The 21367-nt window shown below is 39.7% G+C and overlaps 1 protein-coding gene across 2 annotated transcripts in view; it reads left to right on the top strand.

Moving 5' to 3' along the window:
• The window catches only part of LOC134541591 (cell division cycle protein 20 homolog), a 64908-nt gene that overhangs the window by 29517 nt on the left and 14024 nt on the right, over nt 1-21367 (top strand). For both annotated transcript variants that reach the window (XM_063385126.1, XM_063385127.1), the window contains one exon: nt 3123-3319. In XM_063385126.1, the coding sequence (XP_063241196.1) occupies nt 3123-3319 (197 nt within the window). The remainder of the gene's footprint in view (nt 1-3122; nt 3320-21367) is intronic.

Genomic DNA, 21367 nt, shown 5'->3' with positions numbered 1-21367 from the left:
CTGTATTGTATAACCTAAATACATTTGAGTTCAATTATTAGGTTAACTGGATGCAATCACCGGTGAACCTCCAAATTTAACTTAATATTATAGGGAGGCCTGTTCTCTTACAGGCTCTGCCAGATGTTTACTCGCTGAATAAGGTGAAACTAAGTTAAGATAATTACTCAAAGGAGCACATTCATTTTAAGACATCAATCACAACTGATTTAGTACAATAAGATCGACTAAATAAATATACAATTACTAGAACATTATTTCAGCCTCAGGATATACAGAAATAACAAGGGTACTTAGGCCAAATGTCCAGCATCAAGTGTTGGTATGAAACACAGTTCCAATACAGACTTATTTAAAGCTTTCACAGACATGAATATACAAGTTTGATATTCATGATGTACGTATTGTATACGCATAGCATGTGACGTACCTAACCATAATACAATTTACGTTTGGTTTGTAACAAGAATCAACAAAGTTTGATTTATTCCCACAAACACATGAATACATGAGAAATAGGTACTATAAGATTCTCACACATCATTGAAAACACTTAAGGTTTGCGCAAATACATTAGAGAATCAAACGTATATGTTATAACGGATCGTTATATACAAAAATAAAATAGTTCAACGCCGATTGCAAATTTTGATGTTTTTTATTTTTTTTAAATAGAATGTTGCACAGACGATTCCAAACACTTTCAAAAGAGGTTACTCATTCAGTCCACATACATCTGCCCGTCGAAAAACTGCTGGTAGCTCGCATGATGAGAAATTACCGAAAAATAATAGCGTAGATGAAGTCCTTCAGTAATGTTTTACTGCAAGTACACGAAGATGGTGCGACCTGGAACAGGGCCGCACCCAGCGAAAACGAATCTCGCCCCGAGCCAAAACGCCTACGAAAGTGGCCGCAATTTCTAGTTAAGTTATATCCGAAACGAAAAAAAAGAAAATTAGGTTGATTTAATAATAGGCCTGGCTCCGACCACCAACGTGAAATTATCTCTTCGTAGTTACATTATAATTTAGCGAGAAGCCATCGAACGCGGCCTACTCGTCCAGCGTTCGACAGACGACTGGTGATCTCATGAACTCGTCTCCTCCACGCAGGGAGTAGACGTCACATGACCTCACCGACCAATCACACGCACGCTTCATTCATTCTTACAAATACAAGCCAATCAGAGAACAAGTTACACTACATGAAAAAATCTTTTACATACAGAACTCTGGGCTTCCCCTGATCAGTCTCTTTTCAATTTTACATCGAAATCGGGGACTTCCATTCTCGTTCTCTCTCCCACACCGTGAGACAGCAGTTATCACTCGGTTCCCATGCAGGGGGGGAATTACCGTCTTTATCTCGGTTGGCGGGGAAGCACTGTTCCTTTCTCACTCCCACTTACAGGCCTCTCATGCCTCTCTTTCTAACCATCACACCAGCCCAGACACAGTCCCGTGATTTATAATTATATTACAATACGTTAATAAAATTTAAGAACAGCAATCATAATACGAATTACTTTACAAAATTAAACTTATTGAGAAAAACCTGAAAAAGTAGGCCTAAATAGGTAACAATCTAGAACAGCGGCTCATTTGTGAAAAATTACATAAAAAATAGTACTGATTGAAAATGTCTAATAAAATACAAAATATCTTCTTAAAACACAAAGCAAGTGCAAACATCAACCCTAAAATACATGAAAACGGTAACATATAATTAGAAAGATTTTTTAAGAAATATTTACATGCATAAAAATAGTTTAAAAGAAAAATTATTTAATTAGGAGGGCAGGGTTCTGCAACATTACAATGTAAACGTAAACATTCTTACGGGAATCTTGTAACATAGTAGAAATGTGTTCTCAATACAAGGGAGCAATATGATATAACATGAAAGTTACTCTGTTTTAATAATATGAATAAAGTTTACAAGTAAACTGATTATACAAGCTCCAAGTAGTAATATAACCATTCTGCATTAACGCTTCAAACTATCACTAGTTTAAATTAAGGTGCATCAAGGTGACATTAAAGACAAAAGCAAGGGTAAAATGGGTCTGAAAGCAAGCCCAGAAGTGGTGCATGAGGGTCTAAACACAAATACAAATGACACATACAAAGAAGCAGATACGATGATAAACATATTATGTAAATACGTAGCAGAAATGTTCCTCTGCACCCAGGACACAGCCATACCACGCATGTCCCACACACTGTATGTCAGAAATACAACAACCTAAGGAACGTCACAGCACACAGTGCAAAGAAATGGAAATATGTATGTACTTAAATTTAGATGGTGACAGCCGAAATATTGCAAACACAAGGGCCACATAAGCTTTAACGTTTACTGCTTTAGAAAGCAATGATGACTGTTACTCTCAATTGACCTAAACATCCTCGGCCTGGAGTTCCCGTCACAGCAGCGATACAGCACCAACCTCACCTTATGCTACCTATGATCCATGTCAGAGCCGAAATTGGAGTAATACCTAAACAGAGGGAAGACATCCACTCTTACACTCTACGTTTTTGATCTTGGAAACTTGCATTTCAGTTTCCATTCCTGTTTTATTTTATCTTTTCATTCCAGTCTGTGAGGTGTAAGAAAAGGGTTTCATTGTTTGTTTACAAAGAGAAGTTCCTTTATCAATGACTCAATGAGTAGTGTTGTTACTTATATTTGGCAAAATAGTGATTAGATAGCTATATTATTGCCATTAAAATTTTTCTGTCTGTGTAATTGTCACTAAATGAAATGAATATTGTCATTCTCTGTTTGGTTATCTGTGATAAAATAACTCTCTTTCTGCTGCTTACAAGAAAATTAATTTGATGTATATATAAAAAAAGATGAAATTTAAGACAATACACTTATGTCTAAGTGTTTTTACACAGACTGCATTTGTGTAGTCTGAAAGAATGCCATTCCATTGGCTTTCAAAGTGTTTGCTACTGTTCATTAAACACTCAGCTGCGCGAGAGATGTGTAGCCTGTGAAATACCTAATAATGAGCTATGTTGCGGTTGTGAGGACGGGATGAACCCCGTGGCAGAAGTGGTGGCAGCCGCTGCACGGGAGCTGTGACGGGGGCCCGGTGTGTGTCGCAGACCTGAACCTGGTGGACTGGAGCGCCAGCAACCTGCTGGCGGTGGCGCTGGGCAGCGCCGTGTACCTGTGGAACGCCAACACGGGCTCCATCGAGCACCTGCTCACCCTGGACGGCAGCGACTACGTGTGCTCCGTGGCGTGGATGCAGGAGGGGGGAACCCACCTGGCCGTCGGCAACTCCTTCGGCACGGTGCAGGTGGGTCCCGCGTGTGTTTGTGTGCATAACTAGCTGCAGGGAAACCAGGAAAGTGGGGATTTTTGGCATCAGGAAGAAGTCGGGGAATCTCTTAGATGGTCGGGGAATTTAAGGTATTTTTGGCAACAGGAAGAAGTCAGGAAATCTCTTAGATAGAGGGAAAAAATTTTTTTCTGATTAGGTTGCTGAAAAAAATTTTAAGATGTAGCAGAAATTCATTTTGGTTTGGACCTGTTCCATGTAGACATCCTTTCTTTCCCCTTTCCAATGTCCTAAGTGTTACAAAAAGTTTTTCTCCCGTTCCTTTTTGGCCATACATATATCAGCACTTCGACCACGCGCATTGAGTTCAGTGCTATTGACAGTAGTGCGATAAAATAATAGTTCCCGGTTTCAAAGTGAATTGTAGTGTGCTTACAAGTCGAGATTTGGAATTTGAATTTTTTGATAATTATTAGTGGTAGTAATGGGAAAAAAATTTGCAAGCCTGGAAAAATCAGGAAATGTTTTATCAATGGTTTACCAGCTACTATGTATGTCATAGTTCTTATTTGATGTTCCTACAAATTTACTAGGCCTATTTAAATACCGGTTTTTTAGTTCGGATTGAATATGAATACAAATATCTAGAGATGGACGAGTTGAGGTTTTTTGGCGTCGAGTCGAGCCGAGCCGAGTTTAGCAATTCATATTTCGAGTCGAGTCGAGTTCGAGTCACAAAATTTTTGAAGAGGTCGAGTCAGTTCGAGTTTCATAATTTTATAATTTTTTTGCGTCGAATATGATAAATAAAATATTACAACACCCATTGATATAAAAATTGTGTATCCAAGATGCATCTGCATTATTTAAATATTTTAAATGATTAATTAGCAAATCATTATGTTATTAAAATATTTTAAATGATTAATTCAAATCATTATGTTATTTAAATATAAAAAACCAAGCTTTATTTCAACATGATTTCACAGTATCTTTAATGTAGCTATCCTAACCATATCAACCGTCCACAATGTTTTAAAGTATTTATAATGTAGCTAACCTGCAGCCAAACGCCGGAAAACTGCAGTTTGACTACTAGTGCCTCGATTACAAAGAACAAGAATGAGATATTAAAATCCCTTAGCATGGGCCAATTGTTGTGTGTATAACAAAATCTTGTTTATATGGTGCTTCAATAATACATGCGTCTATCATCAATATAAGTTTATTTATATTTACAACCATTAACAGCATCATTTCTTTACATACGAATCTTTACAATGTGGGTATAACCTATATATATATATATCTCTTTATATGCTGTGCATTTACTAAGTACGAATGTTGTACATATTTGATTTACTTTTACGGCACAAGGTAATAGTAACTGCTCTTTAATGTCTTCCTTTACAACAAGCATAAGCAAAACTATGTCCGCCTATGTGTAGAACCAATGCTATACAGCGAAACCCCTTATTTACGTTACCGTTATTTACGTTTTCCCGTTATTTGCACTATATTCTTCAGGTCCCGTTTGGTTCCCATATAGTCCAATACAATACTTTCCCGCGAATTACGTCTCAAAAATCGAATCAATCCCGCTATTTACGTCACGAACAACCATAAACAACCAGAAAATACCGTGGAGCTAGTAGGCAATGAACATTTTAAATAGCAAAATATACATATTTTATAACATGAAAAGTTGCTTTTATTTCTAAACATGTAATAATTTAAGCCTAGGCGTGTAAAAGTACGAGTAATTATAGCAGGAGACAATCTAAAATGCACGAGGGAAAAACGTAAACTCATGAATGTACAAACATGGCTGCTTGTAAGTTCTGATACTGTATTTATGTCACAACTTAGCCGAAATACTGGTACGAGACATAAACTTCACAAGATAAAATGAGCGGTGTCTTGGTAACTGTTTTATACGTCTTTTATAATTTGGGAAGTATTGTACAGTTGACGCCATATTTTTTAAACTAACCATTTATTTCTGGGGATCGTAAATAATTAATTATTGGTATCAAGACATCATGATAAACGTAAACTTGAACATGTCACGGCAGCGAGAAAACTGGTGCGTATACCAATAAACTGGTATTAGAACTGGATAAAATTGGTACACGGGAGGTGGAGCTTATATTTTTTTCCGCTAAGCTCGCATCTATTGGTTGGCGGCTGATGGCGTCATGAGTCTGGGCGGAGCATAGAGTGCGCATGCGCCGCCGCGTCGTTACAGCAGCTGACCGAGTACAATGACCTTTCTCCGCGTTTGGCGCGCTATTGACGGTAAATATTCATCAATTTGCGGCCTTTTCTTAAAAAATTTTTTACTGTGAGCAATGTGTATGTAGCCCGTATTTGTTATAAACCCTGCCGGTTGCAACTGTATTTATAATTTGGAGAGGCAAATAATCTCCTTGAACAGCCAAAAAAGCAAGCAGAAGAAAATTTCAAATTTATTTTTTAGGAAGTAATCAGAAAAACATTTTGGCTTTCATTCTTTTTTTATTTTTGTCAAATGTGGTAAATTAATAATTGATTAAATACTAAAGTAAAATTTGTTGTTAGTGTGTTTGTACCTGCATTGTAGTATGTGCTATTAAACAAAAGGAAAAAAATTCTAAATAAGGTAAACTGTACTCCTTTTTATGCTTTTCCCTTTATTTACACTTTCCCGCTTTTTACACTTTTTTACTTTGTCCCCATGAAAAGTGCAAATAAGGGGTTTTGCTGTATGCATATTGCCTTATGATTTTACGTAACATGTTGCGGAAACGTTCCTAACGTACATAGGGATTGGTTTACAGTGTTCTCGTAAATATGTAAGCGTATATTTTACCTACACCGGCTATGCGCTAACGTCTGAGTAATAACGAAATAGCAAGCTAAATTAAATAGTGCTGGCGCACAACACGCAGTTGTAGAGGGCCGAACTAACAATATAAATTGCATACAAATAATGGCGGGCCCAACACTCAGCAATCGCCGTCACTATTACCAGCATTTACTTTGCAAAATGTTATGCCGCGGATTTACGGTTTCAAGATCTACGTAACACGAATCTAGGTTCATGACGGTCGGAACGTAATCGGGCAGCATGACGACGCTGAGTGTAGACGTAACTCGTTAGCGATAACCGGCGGACTGTCCCCTTAGACCTACTGGGCAGACAGCAACTATAGAGAGCTGAGAGCCCGCTTAAATACTCTAAAAAGAACTAAACTCACAGATGTCGCTAGTGTTGAATCTAGAGGGAAAAAAGGGGAAGGATGAGAGGCGGTGGAGGGGGAACAAGACACCTAGAGTGGGAGATGGGGAAATGAAAGGAGGTGGCGCTGCATCGCGACTGACGGCGACTGAGCGCAGCTACTGCTGCAATCCTAACTTAATTTACCATAGTTATCATGAGTTGTCCAAAATAAACATTCACGGACACACTGCAAACGAAAAATATGGCGGCGTACAAATAAATACCGTTGCCTTGTTTATGGTATTTCCTTTTATCAACACCGCCATATTTATTTACAATTAACAAAAAAAAAAAAACAAAGATGTACGATCGGGAGTTTGGCTCTTTCGTCTGTGGAAAAAAGGCTTCCCGAGGTACGTAACTTTTTTTTTCCGATCCACCGGCAGATCCCCACATGAACAAACAGCTCAATGGATATAGGCCTTGTCACATTGTCACATTCTCAATGTAAATACACTTTCCGCGGCAAGATTATTCGCCCGGAACTTGTTACAACTACAAGAATATCAATATGTTTTTAAATAAATATTTCATGCATTTGATTTGGCGATCAGTAACTGATTGCCAAATAAAATGCATGAGCGTTGTTATTATTATATTTTATTCAAACAAAAAGAAAGTATTTTATCCTAAACGTTATTGTAACGCAGCGCTGCGTAGCGGAGCACAGCTAAATTTAGTTCCAAAATGCAAGTCTGGCTGGCCTAACACGCAGCCATTTTCACGCATCTCGGTTTGGTGTTATTGACTAAATATTACAATATAATTATTTTATGTTTTTATTTTTAGGTTACGGAAATCTCTTGTTTATACGAGTTATTATAAACGGGGCACGATAAACGTGATGATTATTAATATATGTGCGTTTTGCAACAAATTTTTCTTCAGTGAAAATCCATTGACGTATTTTGTAAACAAATGCGGTACCGTATTTGAAGTAAACACAGGAGGATGAAAAACAAAATGAAAACAGTGCACGCTGTTTTCCAAGCATTTTTTTTATATAAAATAGTCATGTGACATAATTTTGTCCTATAAACTGTCGCCACTATCGACAAATTCACGTTACGACGTCACGTTCATAAATGAAGGTAGTGGTAGGCCTAGGTTTGGTTGCACTTGTACCTATTATAACACCGTAGCACGGTAGCGGGCAAGGTTAGGTTTGCACGGGATTTGTTTTGTTTAAAGGTCTTTATCATTTCTTGCTGTATTAATGACTTGGCGAAAACGTCAAGACAACCTATGATAAAGTGCTATAATGTCACGATGCTGGTACTTAACTCGAAACGTGTATCGAGTCTCGAACTTGATAAAATACGTGACTCTGTTTTCGAGTCGAGTCAATCTGACCCAACTCGGCTCGGCTGGACTCGATAAACCAAGACTCGACCCATCTCTACAAATATCAAATTATTCTCAAATAAGAATATGAGAATTGAAATCCCTCAACAACAAAAAAAAAACTTTGGAAAATTAGACAAATAATACTAAAGTGGGCTGGTTAAGTTAAGTAAGTTACAATAATGATATGGAATGTAAAATATTTAAATTATGAAAATATTTTTTTTTATGCAGCTAACCTAACGTAACCTCTCGTTACTTAACCAACCAATCTTTCATTTCAGTTCCTATTCACCTTATTTTCCACAACCTGTTACTCTACATATTGATCTAGAAATTTTTGGTGAACCGCAAAATATCATAAAATCCATTACAGTCTAGTGCAGTTTATGAAAAATGTATAATTTTTTTTAATGCTGCATTCCCAGATTAGTGATTGAATCAGCTCATATTTACCCTCTTTTATCGCATAATCATCGCACGCGCATAATTGTCGCATCTTTATTTTAGGGTGCCAAAATTTGTATAAAAAAAAACCTCTCACGTAAACGTCACATGATGTTTTTGGTCCCGCTATTAGTTTCCTTGCCCTTTGTGTAGATATTTTTTACGTATAAAACAATGTATTTTAAAGTAGAAATCTAATATTAATTCTGACATTATCACTTATTTATTTAACATAAATATGAAGTTGGCTGATGTGCTAATTTTCTTTTAAAGACGTTTTTAAATGCTTTAACCTTTATCTGTTCGTTTGCGTTGCCGCGGTGTACCACTTAAAAAATGTAGCCAGCGCTAGTTGGCATCATTCATGTTTGGTTATGTTGCTTCCCGTATAGAGCGCGCACACGTAATCAAAATATCGATATCTCTCCAATTGCATGCAACTCACGCTCTCTGTCGAGTGCCGAGTTAACTACATTTGCTAACCCGCACTCTTTCATAGTGTGTATTACGACGATAGTTATGCGTTTGTTCAGGCTCGCATTCAGGTCACAGATTTTGTTTTTCTTTTTAAAGTTGAAGAAAGATTTTTGTTTCATGACTTATTAATTTAAATTGTTTGGCGTGCTCTTTAATACTCCACTTGTTAAATAAACGTATGTACTTTCCATGAATTGGTTTTGTGTATATGAATAACTTTACCCAACAAAAAATTTTTTTCGCATAAACGTCGCACCCCTACTTTTCAAACTTGATTTTAGTATAAAATGTGTGGTGATTATGCGATAAAATACGGTATATATTTAAACCCTAGTTATTCACAAGTTTTTGTTGTTAATGGCAGCCAGGTAAATTGTATTGTAGTTCAGACCATTTCTGGTGCCACTTTCATCAGTAGAGGGACTTACCGTGGTCTCTTAAATCACTGAGCTACAGTTTTAAAAAAAAAAATTGTGTTTTATGACTGCAGTTTAAAAGTGTGGCGGTTCAGAAAGTAAAGAATGTGGTGACATTGGTGGTCGTCTTGGTGGGTGAAAAGTGGTGAGAGGGGGGAGGGGGCCTTCCCCAGTAGTCACAGTGAAGAGAAGCAGAAAAGAACCCAGTGACAAACTCCATTTGCACCCTCTCCTTCATCCTGTATCTCTCATTTATCATGTCTGTGCAGTGGTTCAGGAAGCTCTGGACTAAAGGTTTACAGCAAGGGCATGTAGTTTTTCAACTAAGTGTAGCTTCAGGATATGGTAAATAACAGCAGTCTAAAGTGGCATAAGTGACACATTTAAAAGGCAGAGCGTGTAGTTTTTCAACTAAGTCCCGGGTCCTATGGGATTCTGCACAGGAGTCGAAATTACGCATCTACAGTGATGTTAGTTGTTCAGATACAACTACAGTGCAGTCAGGGCTTCTGCATTTTTCTTAATGCAGAATTAGGGAGTACTGTATTTACTCGTGTATAGCACGCCCTCGTGTATAGCGCGCACCACGATTTTTGCAACAAATTCCAAAAGGGAAAAAAAAAAAATTCCTAAAATTTTTTTTCGCATAAATAAATTTTACTAATATTTTGTGGTACCTGTTAAGTAATTACTTATGAAACAAATGATAATTTAAATTGATGTGTGGTGATGCGTCAGGAAAATACTTAAACTCTGCTGTGTAGATGGAAGTTAATGAAGTGCTGTATGGTCACAACTGGTACGAGGCGGGAAGGAGGGAGGCAGGCAGGAACGGGACTATGACCTTCAAGTAACTATGACAGTTAACAGGACTAAACACCACCACTCCCGTCACGCTACGTTGCTAAGCTGGCGCGGAGGACTGGATGACTCACAGGTAGCTGCTGGGAGGAGGAAGCGAAGTGGGAGGGGGAGTGGTGACAACATTCTCTGCCTCTCTCGCTCTCTCTCTTTTATTTTACTAGCTGCTGCGCTGGCTTTCTGTAGAGGGGGAGGTCTAAAAATAAACAAGAGACAGTGATGTGTGAGCTTGCGCGTGCACGTGTGTGTGTGCGAGAGACCAGGTTGTGTGTGTGTGTGTGTGTGTGTGTGTGTGTGTGTGTGTGAAACTCGTCGCTTGTATGTATGTGTGGGGGCTGGCCAGAAACGTCACCCGGCAGTTAACGACTTCCACTCCTCCTCCCCGCCTCCCGCCTCTACCTTTTTTTTCCCGTGTATAGCGCGCATCCTTATTTTTTTCCTTTACTTGAGGGGGGAAAAGGGCGCGCTATACACGAGTATATACGGTAATCACGATAGTTGTGAACTTCTCTGCGTCAGGGTGGTACGTTTTTGTGTGGTTTTCAAGTCCCAGAATTGGAGTCAGCCCTGTCCTGGCGTCTCTTGCCCCACACATTACAACGCTGGTCAGGTTGTTGCCAATAATAATACTTCAAGCATCCTGCAGAACCAGTTGCAGAGTCGTCAAAGGAGTTCCTGTGACTCGGCCATGTATAATGTATTTCCTCTAGCCTCGCCCTCCTGCCAGTTGCAGAGACATCCCATTGGTCCAGCTTGAAACAAAATCTATCATGAGAAAAATAATAACAGGAATTTACTACTTATTGACGTTTAATATTCAAGTAAAATTGCTGATCCAGCTTATGTGGTTTAAAAGTGATTTTGCTGGAGAAAAAGACCTGTCACTGGAGTATCACGTGAGCTGCTGGTAGTTACTAACTAATGAAGATATTTGTGGTCTGTAAACAAAATTTAATGTTGTAGAATCGAGAACAAAAAGTATTAAAATAAATATTTGATGTTGCTGAATAATCTTATATTGGATGCAACAAACATTCAACATTTAAAAACCATACAATTTTTAAAATTATTCCCTTACTATTAGCTACAGCGAGTGGGGCTAATTTGTTCATAATTTTGGATTTGCTTTCATCAACATAGTACATGTATGCTGTTAATATTTAACAAATAAGATTGGATTGTGTTTAAAAATGATTAAAAATGCTTAATTGTTCTGTATTTCAAAGTGACATTTTTCCAACTTCTCTTTATAGTATTTAAAAACTCCAAAGACTCTTAATAATAATAATGATGGTGGTGGTGGTGGTAGGTGGTTATTTGATGGTGTTGTGTTGGTAGCTGTGGGACTGCACCGCGATGAAGCATGTTCGATCCATGGCAAGCCACTCGTCGCGCGTGTCTTAAAGAATAATTAAGTAATTAGATAAAACGATTTGGAAACTCTGAATACTGGGGCCCCTCAATTGATAGCTATAAAAGTCAACAACAGAGGCGACACTAGGAGCAAACAAAGAAAATTTAGAGACTCCCTACGAACACTTGGGAGAAAAAGGATCGTTATTATATATTAAATAAATAAAAACAACTGTTACGTCTATAGACTTCCTTATTTTATTAATCATTGTTCTTTCTTTTTTATAGATTAAATTTTCCTTAAAACATCCGTTTTTCATTGATAAGTGATCTTATTTAAATTCCTCACAATTACAATTATTATATTATATTTTTTTGAACTTATCTCCTATCGGGCCGGCCCTGAATGTTTAACAAAAATAACAATACTTAAGCACATTAATGAAATCAACATTGGTAACTTTAAGGGTTGTACATATAGTCCTTGCAAAACATAATATAAATTTCTTCTCCTCGACTTGCTTTTACTGTCCGCTGTCTTAACTGGGTTACACTTTTTTTTTGTTGAGTTCGTGAATAGAATAATAGAATAATGCGGGTATCACCCGGGGCTGTAGGTAGACGGTGAGCGAGGTAGTTGGCCTAAAGGTGGTGGGTCTGCTCAAGAACCGACTCCAGAGGTTCTGGCAGAGGATTTTGGCTGCCCCAAACTTGGAACCCTGTCTGAAACAGAAGTCCAAATTCCAAAGAATTAGACCTGTTTCCAGACAGTATGCTTAAATGGCGCAAATGCCAATATAAGGAAAATTAAAGGGGGGGATGACGTCAAGACTTACCAAAACAGGGTGTTGGTCCTGGCGATCAGGAGAGGGCGTCTCGTCTCCGAAAACCCGAACCACGATTCGCGGTAGCCACGGAAGTCATCATGTGTAAATAGAATTAAATTTATATAGAAATACTAAGTTTATCTACTTTCAACTAAACTACTGACTGGTTAATAATAATTTTAGATAGGGACTCCATCCCTCTAGTCTGAGCAGACTACATAATATACGGTGCGATGTCGATGATTCGTCGAAGATCGCAGATACAAACGGTACCAGTCAGTCAGGAGGCGCGCACCGAAGTAAGTTCAGAGCGGGATATCACCAGGATATCATAAGCGCGGGGTCTAGAGAATGGGAGGGGGGGTAGGCTCTGAGCCGAAAATGACCGAGTCCACCCGAAGGTGTCCGGCATAAAAAATTTAGATCTTACTGGAGTCACTGCGCGACTGAGGCGCTATCTTTTGGTGGCGAGAAGAAGTACTAATAAATCGACTAGTGACCGACGAGAGTGTCAAGCTAGGGGGTAATGGAGTAACCAGTGGTGCCACCTAGCGGCCTGAGACATAAGGAGGGGAAAGGTTGTCGTTACCTCCGCGCGAGCGCGGTAGTGTCGGCGCCGCCGACGCCCACGAGTGGCGTTTGTTACCACAGCCGTCGCTAGGTGTCGCTAAGGTGCAGAATCGTAACTGCGGCTGTCAAGCCTGAGATGGCCTTGACTCCGGTTAACGTCCCCGTGCGGTCGTCGCTCCTAGCCACACTTCTGAGAAGAAAGTGGTGGGTGAGCAGTAGGGTGATGGCTTCAAAAAACGCATGGTCTGTGGGACACAAGGCCCACGGGATCCTCCTGTCGTGTCTTGCTGCTAGTGAACCTTATACCGATTCGTGACAGAGTTAGCAGGGCTCAGCACTGCTTCACAAGCTGCTATAGGCAAAAGAAGACCCGCGAAGAAATAACGTTACCGGCTCCGACGTGCCTGGAGGCGGGAGAAATATTAGCCAGAATGCTAGCCTAGCATGAGGCTGGGAAAGAAAATCAGCTCGCCTCTGAGAACAGAGGTTGAGGGCCTGGCCGTAAAGAAAATAAGATGAGAGAGAGAAAAAAAAAATATAATATCTCCAAAAATATTTAAGATTACAAAATTTTTTAAATAAAACGTGCCTAAATCCCTAATACATGGCACATACTCCCCCGCGTTAAAGCGGAGCTTAGGGGAAAGCAAAACCAAAAACCAAAAACTTCAATAGGACGAGTTACCAGGTTCGCCTGTATCCTACTACTTACATGCTAACACACAAAAAAAAGATTAAACACTCTTATGAACTAATGTGCACATTCTTAATGACTAACATGATTAAATTCATTAAATTAATTAAAATTACTAACTTAAGTGGCTACTTAAACTAACGCCTTATATTAGGTTTTCTTACAAACTAGTACCGTGGATTTTTATTGTTACTTAATGTTACTACCTAGGTTTTGTATTCTTCAGTTAAACTCCTTATTGAGTCTTACCTACATATATTTATATTTGGCATGCCAAGGCTTAGAGAAAGTAATCGCTCCTATTTTAAATTCGGATGCGCTTTCTTAAGGTGGGAGATGTGCGCTCGTGTCACATACTCTCCGGAACTGGGGTCGGCTAGACTTACAGTCACTGGGGTTAGAAACCGTTGGATCTGTAATGGTCCAGTCCAGCGATACGATAACTTGGCCGATCGCTTATCGATGGCCTTACTCTGCGGATGTGCTTTGCACATTACCGTGTCACCTACCCTGTAGGGGTTAGGGGAGCGGTACCTATTGTACCTTCTCTGACTTGTTTGGTGAGCCAAATTTTAATTCCTACGCGCCTTTCTCCAAATCTCCGCGATGTCCTTGGGATCATCCGGCAGTAGGTCTTCGAGAGACCAAAGATTGGAAAGGGGTGTGTTGGGCTTATAAGTAAACATAATCTCAAATGGGGTGGATTTGTGTCCTTCATGTCGGGCATAATTAAATGCCATCTGTAACCACACCAAATTACTGTCCCATTTTTCCTGCGCATTCGCGTGGAACGCTATGAGCGCCGAACGCAGATTTCTATTAAATCTCTCCGCGTGCGAGGGTTTAGGGTAGTATGGCGATGTTGTCACATGCTGTATACCATGCGAGAAACACATGTTCTTGAAAGTTCTGGATGTAAACTGTGTTCCGTTGTCGGATACAATTATGTTCAGTAACCTGAAGTTTTAAAAATGTGATTTTGTAATGCACGCACAGTGGTGTCAGCTGTAGCCTTACGGAGTGGAATAAGCCAAACAAACTTCGAAAAAGCATCTATGCCCACAAGAAGCATAGAGTGTCCGGATTTGGATCGAGGAAATGGCCCTACAAAATCAATAAAAAGTTTTTGCATAGGTCTTTCGGCTACTTCTGAGGCAAGAAAACCGTACTGTGTATTTTGTGCAGGTTTACTTAGTGCACATAGCTTACATAACTTAACTCGCTGTGTAATGTCCCGGTGCATTCCTTCCCAAATAAAATGGCGTCGGATACCTTGAATGGTTTTATAAATACCTAAATGGGCACCGAGAGGTGAACTATGGTAATATGTGAAAATATTATCACGCAGATTTTGTGGAAGAACAATTTTAAGGTGCCTTGACTGTTGTGTACGTTTTTGTAGGAGACCTTTAGCTAACTTATAAAATTTCGGAGCTGTACCCGCTTTAACTTGTTCAATTATTTTTGCCAAATATGGGTCGGCTTGTTGATGTGTTTGTATGTCCTGAAAAGCTAAGGGGAAATCGGTTAGGAGTGCCTGACACGAAATCTGAGGTTCCTCCTGAGATATTGTTTCGGAGGGGTTCTCGAACATCCGAGAAAGTGTGTCAGCCACAATGTTTTGAGTACCGCGAATATGTTGAATATTAAATTTGAGAGAAGAAATTTTGGTGATCCACCTTCCAAGTTTTCCTAATTGTTTAGGGTGAGCTAACAGCCAAGCGAGTGCCTGATTATCAGTTTCCAATAGAAATTCCCTATGTTCCAGAAACTGTCAGAATTTATCAATACCAAAAACTACTGCTAAACATTCCAATTCATACACTGAAGATGCTTTCCTCTCCTGAAAAGTTAATGTACGTGAGGCAAAGGCAATGGGTTGCCTGGCACCATCTATTTCCTGAGACAATACCGCCCCTATAGCAACACTTGAGGCGTCTGTTTGTAAAATAAAGGGTTTACTAAAATCTGCCATGCGCAGAACAGGTGGATTCGCTATGGCTTCTTTCAAGAAATTAAATGCCTTGTCTTGTTCAGGACCCCAAATATATTGTGTATTTTTCTTACGTAATGCATTCAAAGGTGCCGCATGCTCGGCGAAATTTGGTATGTATTTGGCATAAAAATTAGCCATGCCAATAAAACGAGCTATGCCCTTTGTGTCTTTAGGTGGTTTGAATTCCCTGATCGCCTGTGTTCGTTCTGGATCAATTGTAACACCTTTGTGTGATACCAAATGTCCAAGGAAAGATATTTCGGAAGCAGCAAATTTTACCTTTTTTGTATTTACAGTGAGGCCTGCCTTGCGCAGTCTTTCAAGGACAAGAGTCAGATACTGGATGTGTTCCTCAAAACTTTCTGAATAAATTACAAGATCATCCAAATAATTGTAAACAAATTTAAATTTAAAATCTCCTACTACTTGTTCAAGAAGTCGTGTGAGTACTTGAGCACCTGTGGCCAAGCCAAAAGGTACCACATTATACTGGTAAAGATTCCAAGGTACGCAAAATGTGGTAATAGGTTTTGAGTCTTGCGTGAGTGGGATCTGATGGTACGCCGAATTGAGATCGAACACACTGAAATACCTGGCCTTACTAAACCAATGAAAGGCCGAGTTCAAATCTGGGAGGGGTGTTTGCGGTATTTTAATCTGTTTGTTCAGTTTTCGATAATCAGTGACGAAACGTTGTTCCGTGCCCTTGGGTACTAGAAATGCAGGTGAACTGAAAGGAGAATTAGAAGGTTCTATTACCTTATTATCTAACATTTTCTGTACGTGTTTTCTCATAATTTCCATTTTAGGACCTAAAAGTTGATAAGGATGACTTTTGACTGGCGTTGTATCAGTCAATTCAATTTGATATTCAATTAGGTTAGTTCGACCTAATTTCTTAGTTAGCACATCTGAAAATTCATTACACAAATCTCGAATAGCAACTTGTTTACTGGGCTCGAGATGATCCAGGGACAAAGAATTTCTCTCGTCAGTGTTGGTAGAAACATTAGTAACTTGTCCTGACATTTTATTTTCAGGTTCCACGAATGATATGACAAGATTTTTATTAAATTTAAATACAAAACTTCCTGCTTGTAGATCAATCAAAATACCTGTTTTTGCGATGAAGTCGGAGCCTAGAATAAGCTGCGTGGCTAAGTTTTCTGCCACAAGAAAAGGGAAATTCCAAGTGAATAATTCTATCCTGATTTTCACTATAGCCACTTTGGATATACTAATTGGTTCGTCCGCTGCAGTAAAACAGCGCACATCCGTGACTTCTGTTTTCAGAACCTGCTTGTTCTTCTGTAATTCCCTAAACAAATCGCCTGAAATAAAACTACGAGTAGCTCCTGTATCAATCAGACCAATAATTTGATTTTTGCCAAACATTGTTTTAGTGTATGGTAATACAGTTCGGACGTGACCGAAAATGTTGTGACACTTACGTTTTCCTTGGTTAGTCAGGCTAACACATGTTTTGCAAATTCTTGTGAATTTCTCAGAATTTTCTTTATGATTAATTTGCTGTGTTATAATCTTCTGTTTGTGTTTTCTGTCTTTTTCTGTGTATTTCTTTCTTTTATTTTTCTTGTGTTTTTGTTTTCCTGTGTTATGACTTTTTTGATTTTCATCTTGTTTTTGTGATTCGTTAGTATGCACATTATGCACTGAAAAATTCCTCTCGGATGAAGTTTTAGGTGGACCAGGTAGAAATTTGCCTGGCCACCGCCTTACGCGTTTTTTGCCTTGTTGAAATTTGGTTTGAAATTTTTGTGGTTACATTGCTCAATGTAATGTCCTGTTTGCTTGCAATAATTACAGAAAGGTGTTTGTTGTTGTATGTTCTTGTTTGAATTATACTTATTATTTCTGTAGTAGTTTGTTTTCTGTTGTGGGTGGCTATTTTGTTGTTTCGTGTATGGAAAACTATTTGCAGTTTCTGCCTGAGAATCATGCTTATCCACGGACTTCGCTGACCTGTTTCTCTGAGTGTCTGCATATTCGCAACTCATGGCCTGTATACAGAGTTGATCTAGTTCTACAAAACTCCGTGGCCTAGCCTGGAAAACAGCGCGTGAGCGCTCTGCCTGATTTAGTCCGTCTACTATGCAACTAACTATTTCGCTCTCTGATACGCCCAATCTGAGAACCGCTGCGGCTTCTCTGATTGATGCTACATAGTGTGGCAATGCTTCATTACTTCGCTGTAGCCTGTTGTACCATTCCAAACGGTAATTTGTCAAAAGTCTGGCAGGTATAAAAAAATTCAAAATTTCTTCGTGGTATTTGTCAAAAGAGTAACTATTTTCTATTGCTTGACTCGTTCTTTCACTCAGTGGTGGTTGGGTGTAGGGAAAAACTATCTCCAACAACTGTTTGTCAGGAATTCCCCCTTTCTGTCTGATTTTAAGTAAGTGCCTTATGAATTCGATTAATTTATCTGGGTCAAGACCACTTGTTTCGGGAAAACCAACAAGTAATCTCTCGACTGGATGGGCAATTTTCCCATAACAGCTATACTCAGCCGCCCTTGGCGTAACTGGTAATGTTGTTTCTGGTTGATTCTGCGTTGATGGCGGAGGTGGGGGTGAAGGATGTGCAATTTGCGCGGTGGGGATGGTAGGGATCGGAGTTCCTTGCCCGGATGTCAATAAAGAATGAAACTGGGAATATGGATTAAAATATGACTGGTTTGTGGCGAATGGGAAAAACAAATTTTGCTGTGTTAAAGGATGCGGATTTGCAGGCAAGTTGCCGGAAAATGTGACACTGGTGATGGGAGCTGTAGAAACATGCACGCCTGAGGGAATTTGAGTGGTGGCTGCTGGGATGGGAGGGGTTGAAACTGCGAAGAATGCTTGAGATGTTGATGAAATGGGCGGAACCTGCCTTGTTTGGCACAAAGATACTTGTGTGTCGGGTTACCTTATTTCCTGAGGAAATTCCGGATTTTCACTCTCTACATTTCCTAGTGTTTCCATTCCTAGGTTTTCTGCCTGGGCAATGTTGGCCCGGAGGTCCTGTTGAGTTTCTAATTGGGCTGCCCTAGCTTTCAATTTAATTTGGAAGGCGTTTGTCTGTTGCAGACAACGATTTAGCTCTGTTCGATAAACACCATTGAGCACATCTGCGGAAAGTACCACAAGATTTTCCAGTCGTCTGGTGACATGCTCTAATCGCATAATGTGTCGCTTTACATTGGGCAAATTCTCTTCCACATCTGAATAACTTACGAAAGCAGCTATGTCGTAAAATTTGGAGCAAGCTATGTTGAATTCCTCGAGTATTTCTAAATTTAGATTATGTACTGAGGTAGGTAACTTATCACGTACTGCGGCTCGAAGCCTCTTTCGCAGCTCTTGCGCATTTCCAGAAGTTGGTAAATTACGCAACTGCAACTCGTAACTTAATTCATCTACTAGTAATAGCTCCGGAGTAATCATCCTGTCCGGATTCATAGTATTACACAAAAAAAAACACTACCCTCTTAAAATTATCTCTTAAACTTTAAACTTAGGTATACACTTAAATCTAGCTTATGATTAAAACAATTGCTTTATTGCGTGGGAAGTATGTGCCTTCATAATTTATTATTATTATTACTACCCGCGTCGGGAAATGAACAGTGTACTCGGGTGTAACAAGCTGTCAGGTTAGCTTGCACAACACGGTACCTACAATGAACGTCACGTCAGCCGGCAGGACTGACCTTGGCGCGCAGTGCCTTTAACTAGGGGTGTGGAGGGGAGGGAGTATCTTGTCCAGCGGACACGTCTCTGTTGATAAGCCACGCGCGTGGGTGGGCAGTCAGCTGCCTCTCGGGCGCGCTCCAAATGTAAACACAGAGACTGAAGTGCAGCAAAACTTATGATAATTTTAAAATCCAGGGGTCAATTTAGCTACTACGTGTATCAGCGGACAGTTCACAAATTACTTACTACAAAAAGACTCTAAGTGACAACAAAAAAAAAAATATAATTTTTTTTTATTCAATTTTTTTTTTTTAATTTTAATTTTAGGTATGACCTTTCAACTTAGGTATGCCTATAGACGTAACCACGCTATGCTACCATTTTGTAATACCCCTAGTGTCTTAAAGAATAATTAAGTAATTAGATAAAACGATTTGGAAACTCTGAATACTGGGGCCCCTCAATTGATAGCTATAAAAGTCAACAACAGAGGCGACACTAGGAGCAAGCAAAGAAAATTTAGAGACTCCCTACGAACACTTGGGAGAAAAAGGATCGTTATTATATATTAAATAAATAAAAACAACTGTTACGTCTATAGACTTCCTTATTTTATTAATCATTGTTCTTTCTTTTTTATAGATTAAATTTTCCTTAAAACATCCGTTTTTCATTGATAAGTGATCTTATTTAAATTCCTCACAATTACAATTATTATATTATATTTTTTTGAACTTATCTCCTATCGGGCCGGCCCTGAATGTTTAACAAAAATAACAATACTTAAGCACATTAATGAAATCAACATTGGTAACTTTAAGGGTTGTACATATAGTCCTTGCAAAACATAATATAAATTTCTTCTCCTCGACTTGCTTTTACTGTCCGCTGTCTTAACTGGGTTACACTTTTTTTTTGTTGAGTTCGTGAATAGAATAATAGAATAATGCGGGTATCACCCGGGGCTGTAGGTAGACGGTGAGCGAGGTAGTTGGCCTAAAGGTGGTGGGTCTGCTCAAGAACCGACTCCAGAGGTTCTGGCAGAGGATTTTGGCTGCCCCAAACTTGGAACCCTGTCTGAAACAGAAGTCCAAATTCCAAAGAATTAGACCTGTTTCCAGACAGTATGCTTAAATGGCGCAAAAGGCCAATATAAGGAAAATTAAAGGGGGGGATGACGTCAAGACTTACCAAAACAGGGTGTTGGTCCTGGCGCTCAGGAGAGGGCGTCTCGTCTCCGAAAACCCGAACCACGATTCGCGGTAGCCACGGAAGTCATCATGTGTAAATAGAATTAAATTTATATAGAAATACTAAGTTTATCTACTTTCAACTAAACTACTGACTGGTTAATAATAATTTTAGATAGGGACTCCATCCCTCTAGTCTGAGCAGACTACATAATATACGGTGCGATGTCGATGATTCGTCGAAGATCGCAGATACAAACGGTACCAGTTAGTCAGGAGGCGCGCACCGAAGTAAGTTCAGAGCGGGATATCACCAGGATATCATAAGCGCGGGGTCTAGAGAATGGGAGGGGGGGTAGGCTCTGAGCCGAAAATGACAGAGTCCACCCGAAGGTGTCCGGCATAAAAAATTTAGATCTTACTGGAGTCACTGCGCGACTGAGGCGCTATCTTTTGGTGGCGAGAAGAAGTACTAATAAATCGACTAGTGACCGACGAGAGTGTCAAGCTAGGGGGTAATGGAGTAACCAGTGGTGCCACCTAGCGGCCTGAGACATAAGGAAGGGAAAGGTTGTCGTTACCTCCGCGCGAGCGCGGTAGTGTCGGCGCCGCCGACGCCCACGAGTGGCGTTTGTTACCACAGCCGTCGCTAGGTGTCGCTAAGGTGCAGAATCGTAACTGCGGCTGTCAAGCCTGAGATGGCCTTGACTCCGGTTAACGTCCCCGTGCGGTCTTCGCTCCTAGCCACACTTCTGAGAAGAAAGTGGTGGGTGAGCAGTAGGGGGATGGCTTCAAAAAACACATGGTCTGTGGGATACTAGGCCCACGGGATCCTCCTGTCGTGTCTTGCTGCTAGTGAACCTTATACCGTTTCGTGACAGAGTTAGCAGGGCTCAGCACTGCTTCACAAGCTGCTATAGGCAAAAGAAGA

Source organism: Bacillus rossius (assembly GCF_032445375.1).
Source record: "Bacillus rossius redtenbacheri isolate Brsri chromosome 4 unlocalized genomic scaffold, Brsri_v3 Brsri_v3_scf4_1, whole genome shotgun sequence".
In the NCBI taxonomy this organism is placed as follows: Eukaryota; Metazoa; Arthropoda; class Insecta; order Phasmatodea; family Bacillidae; genus Bacillus; species Bacillus rossius.
Note: the sequence above shows the minus strand (reverse complement) of the source record. Positions and strands in the feature narration are given on the sequence as shown.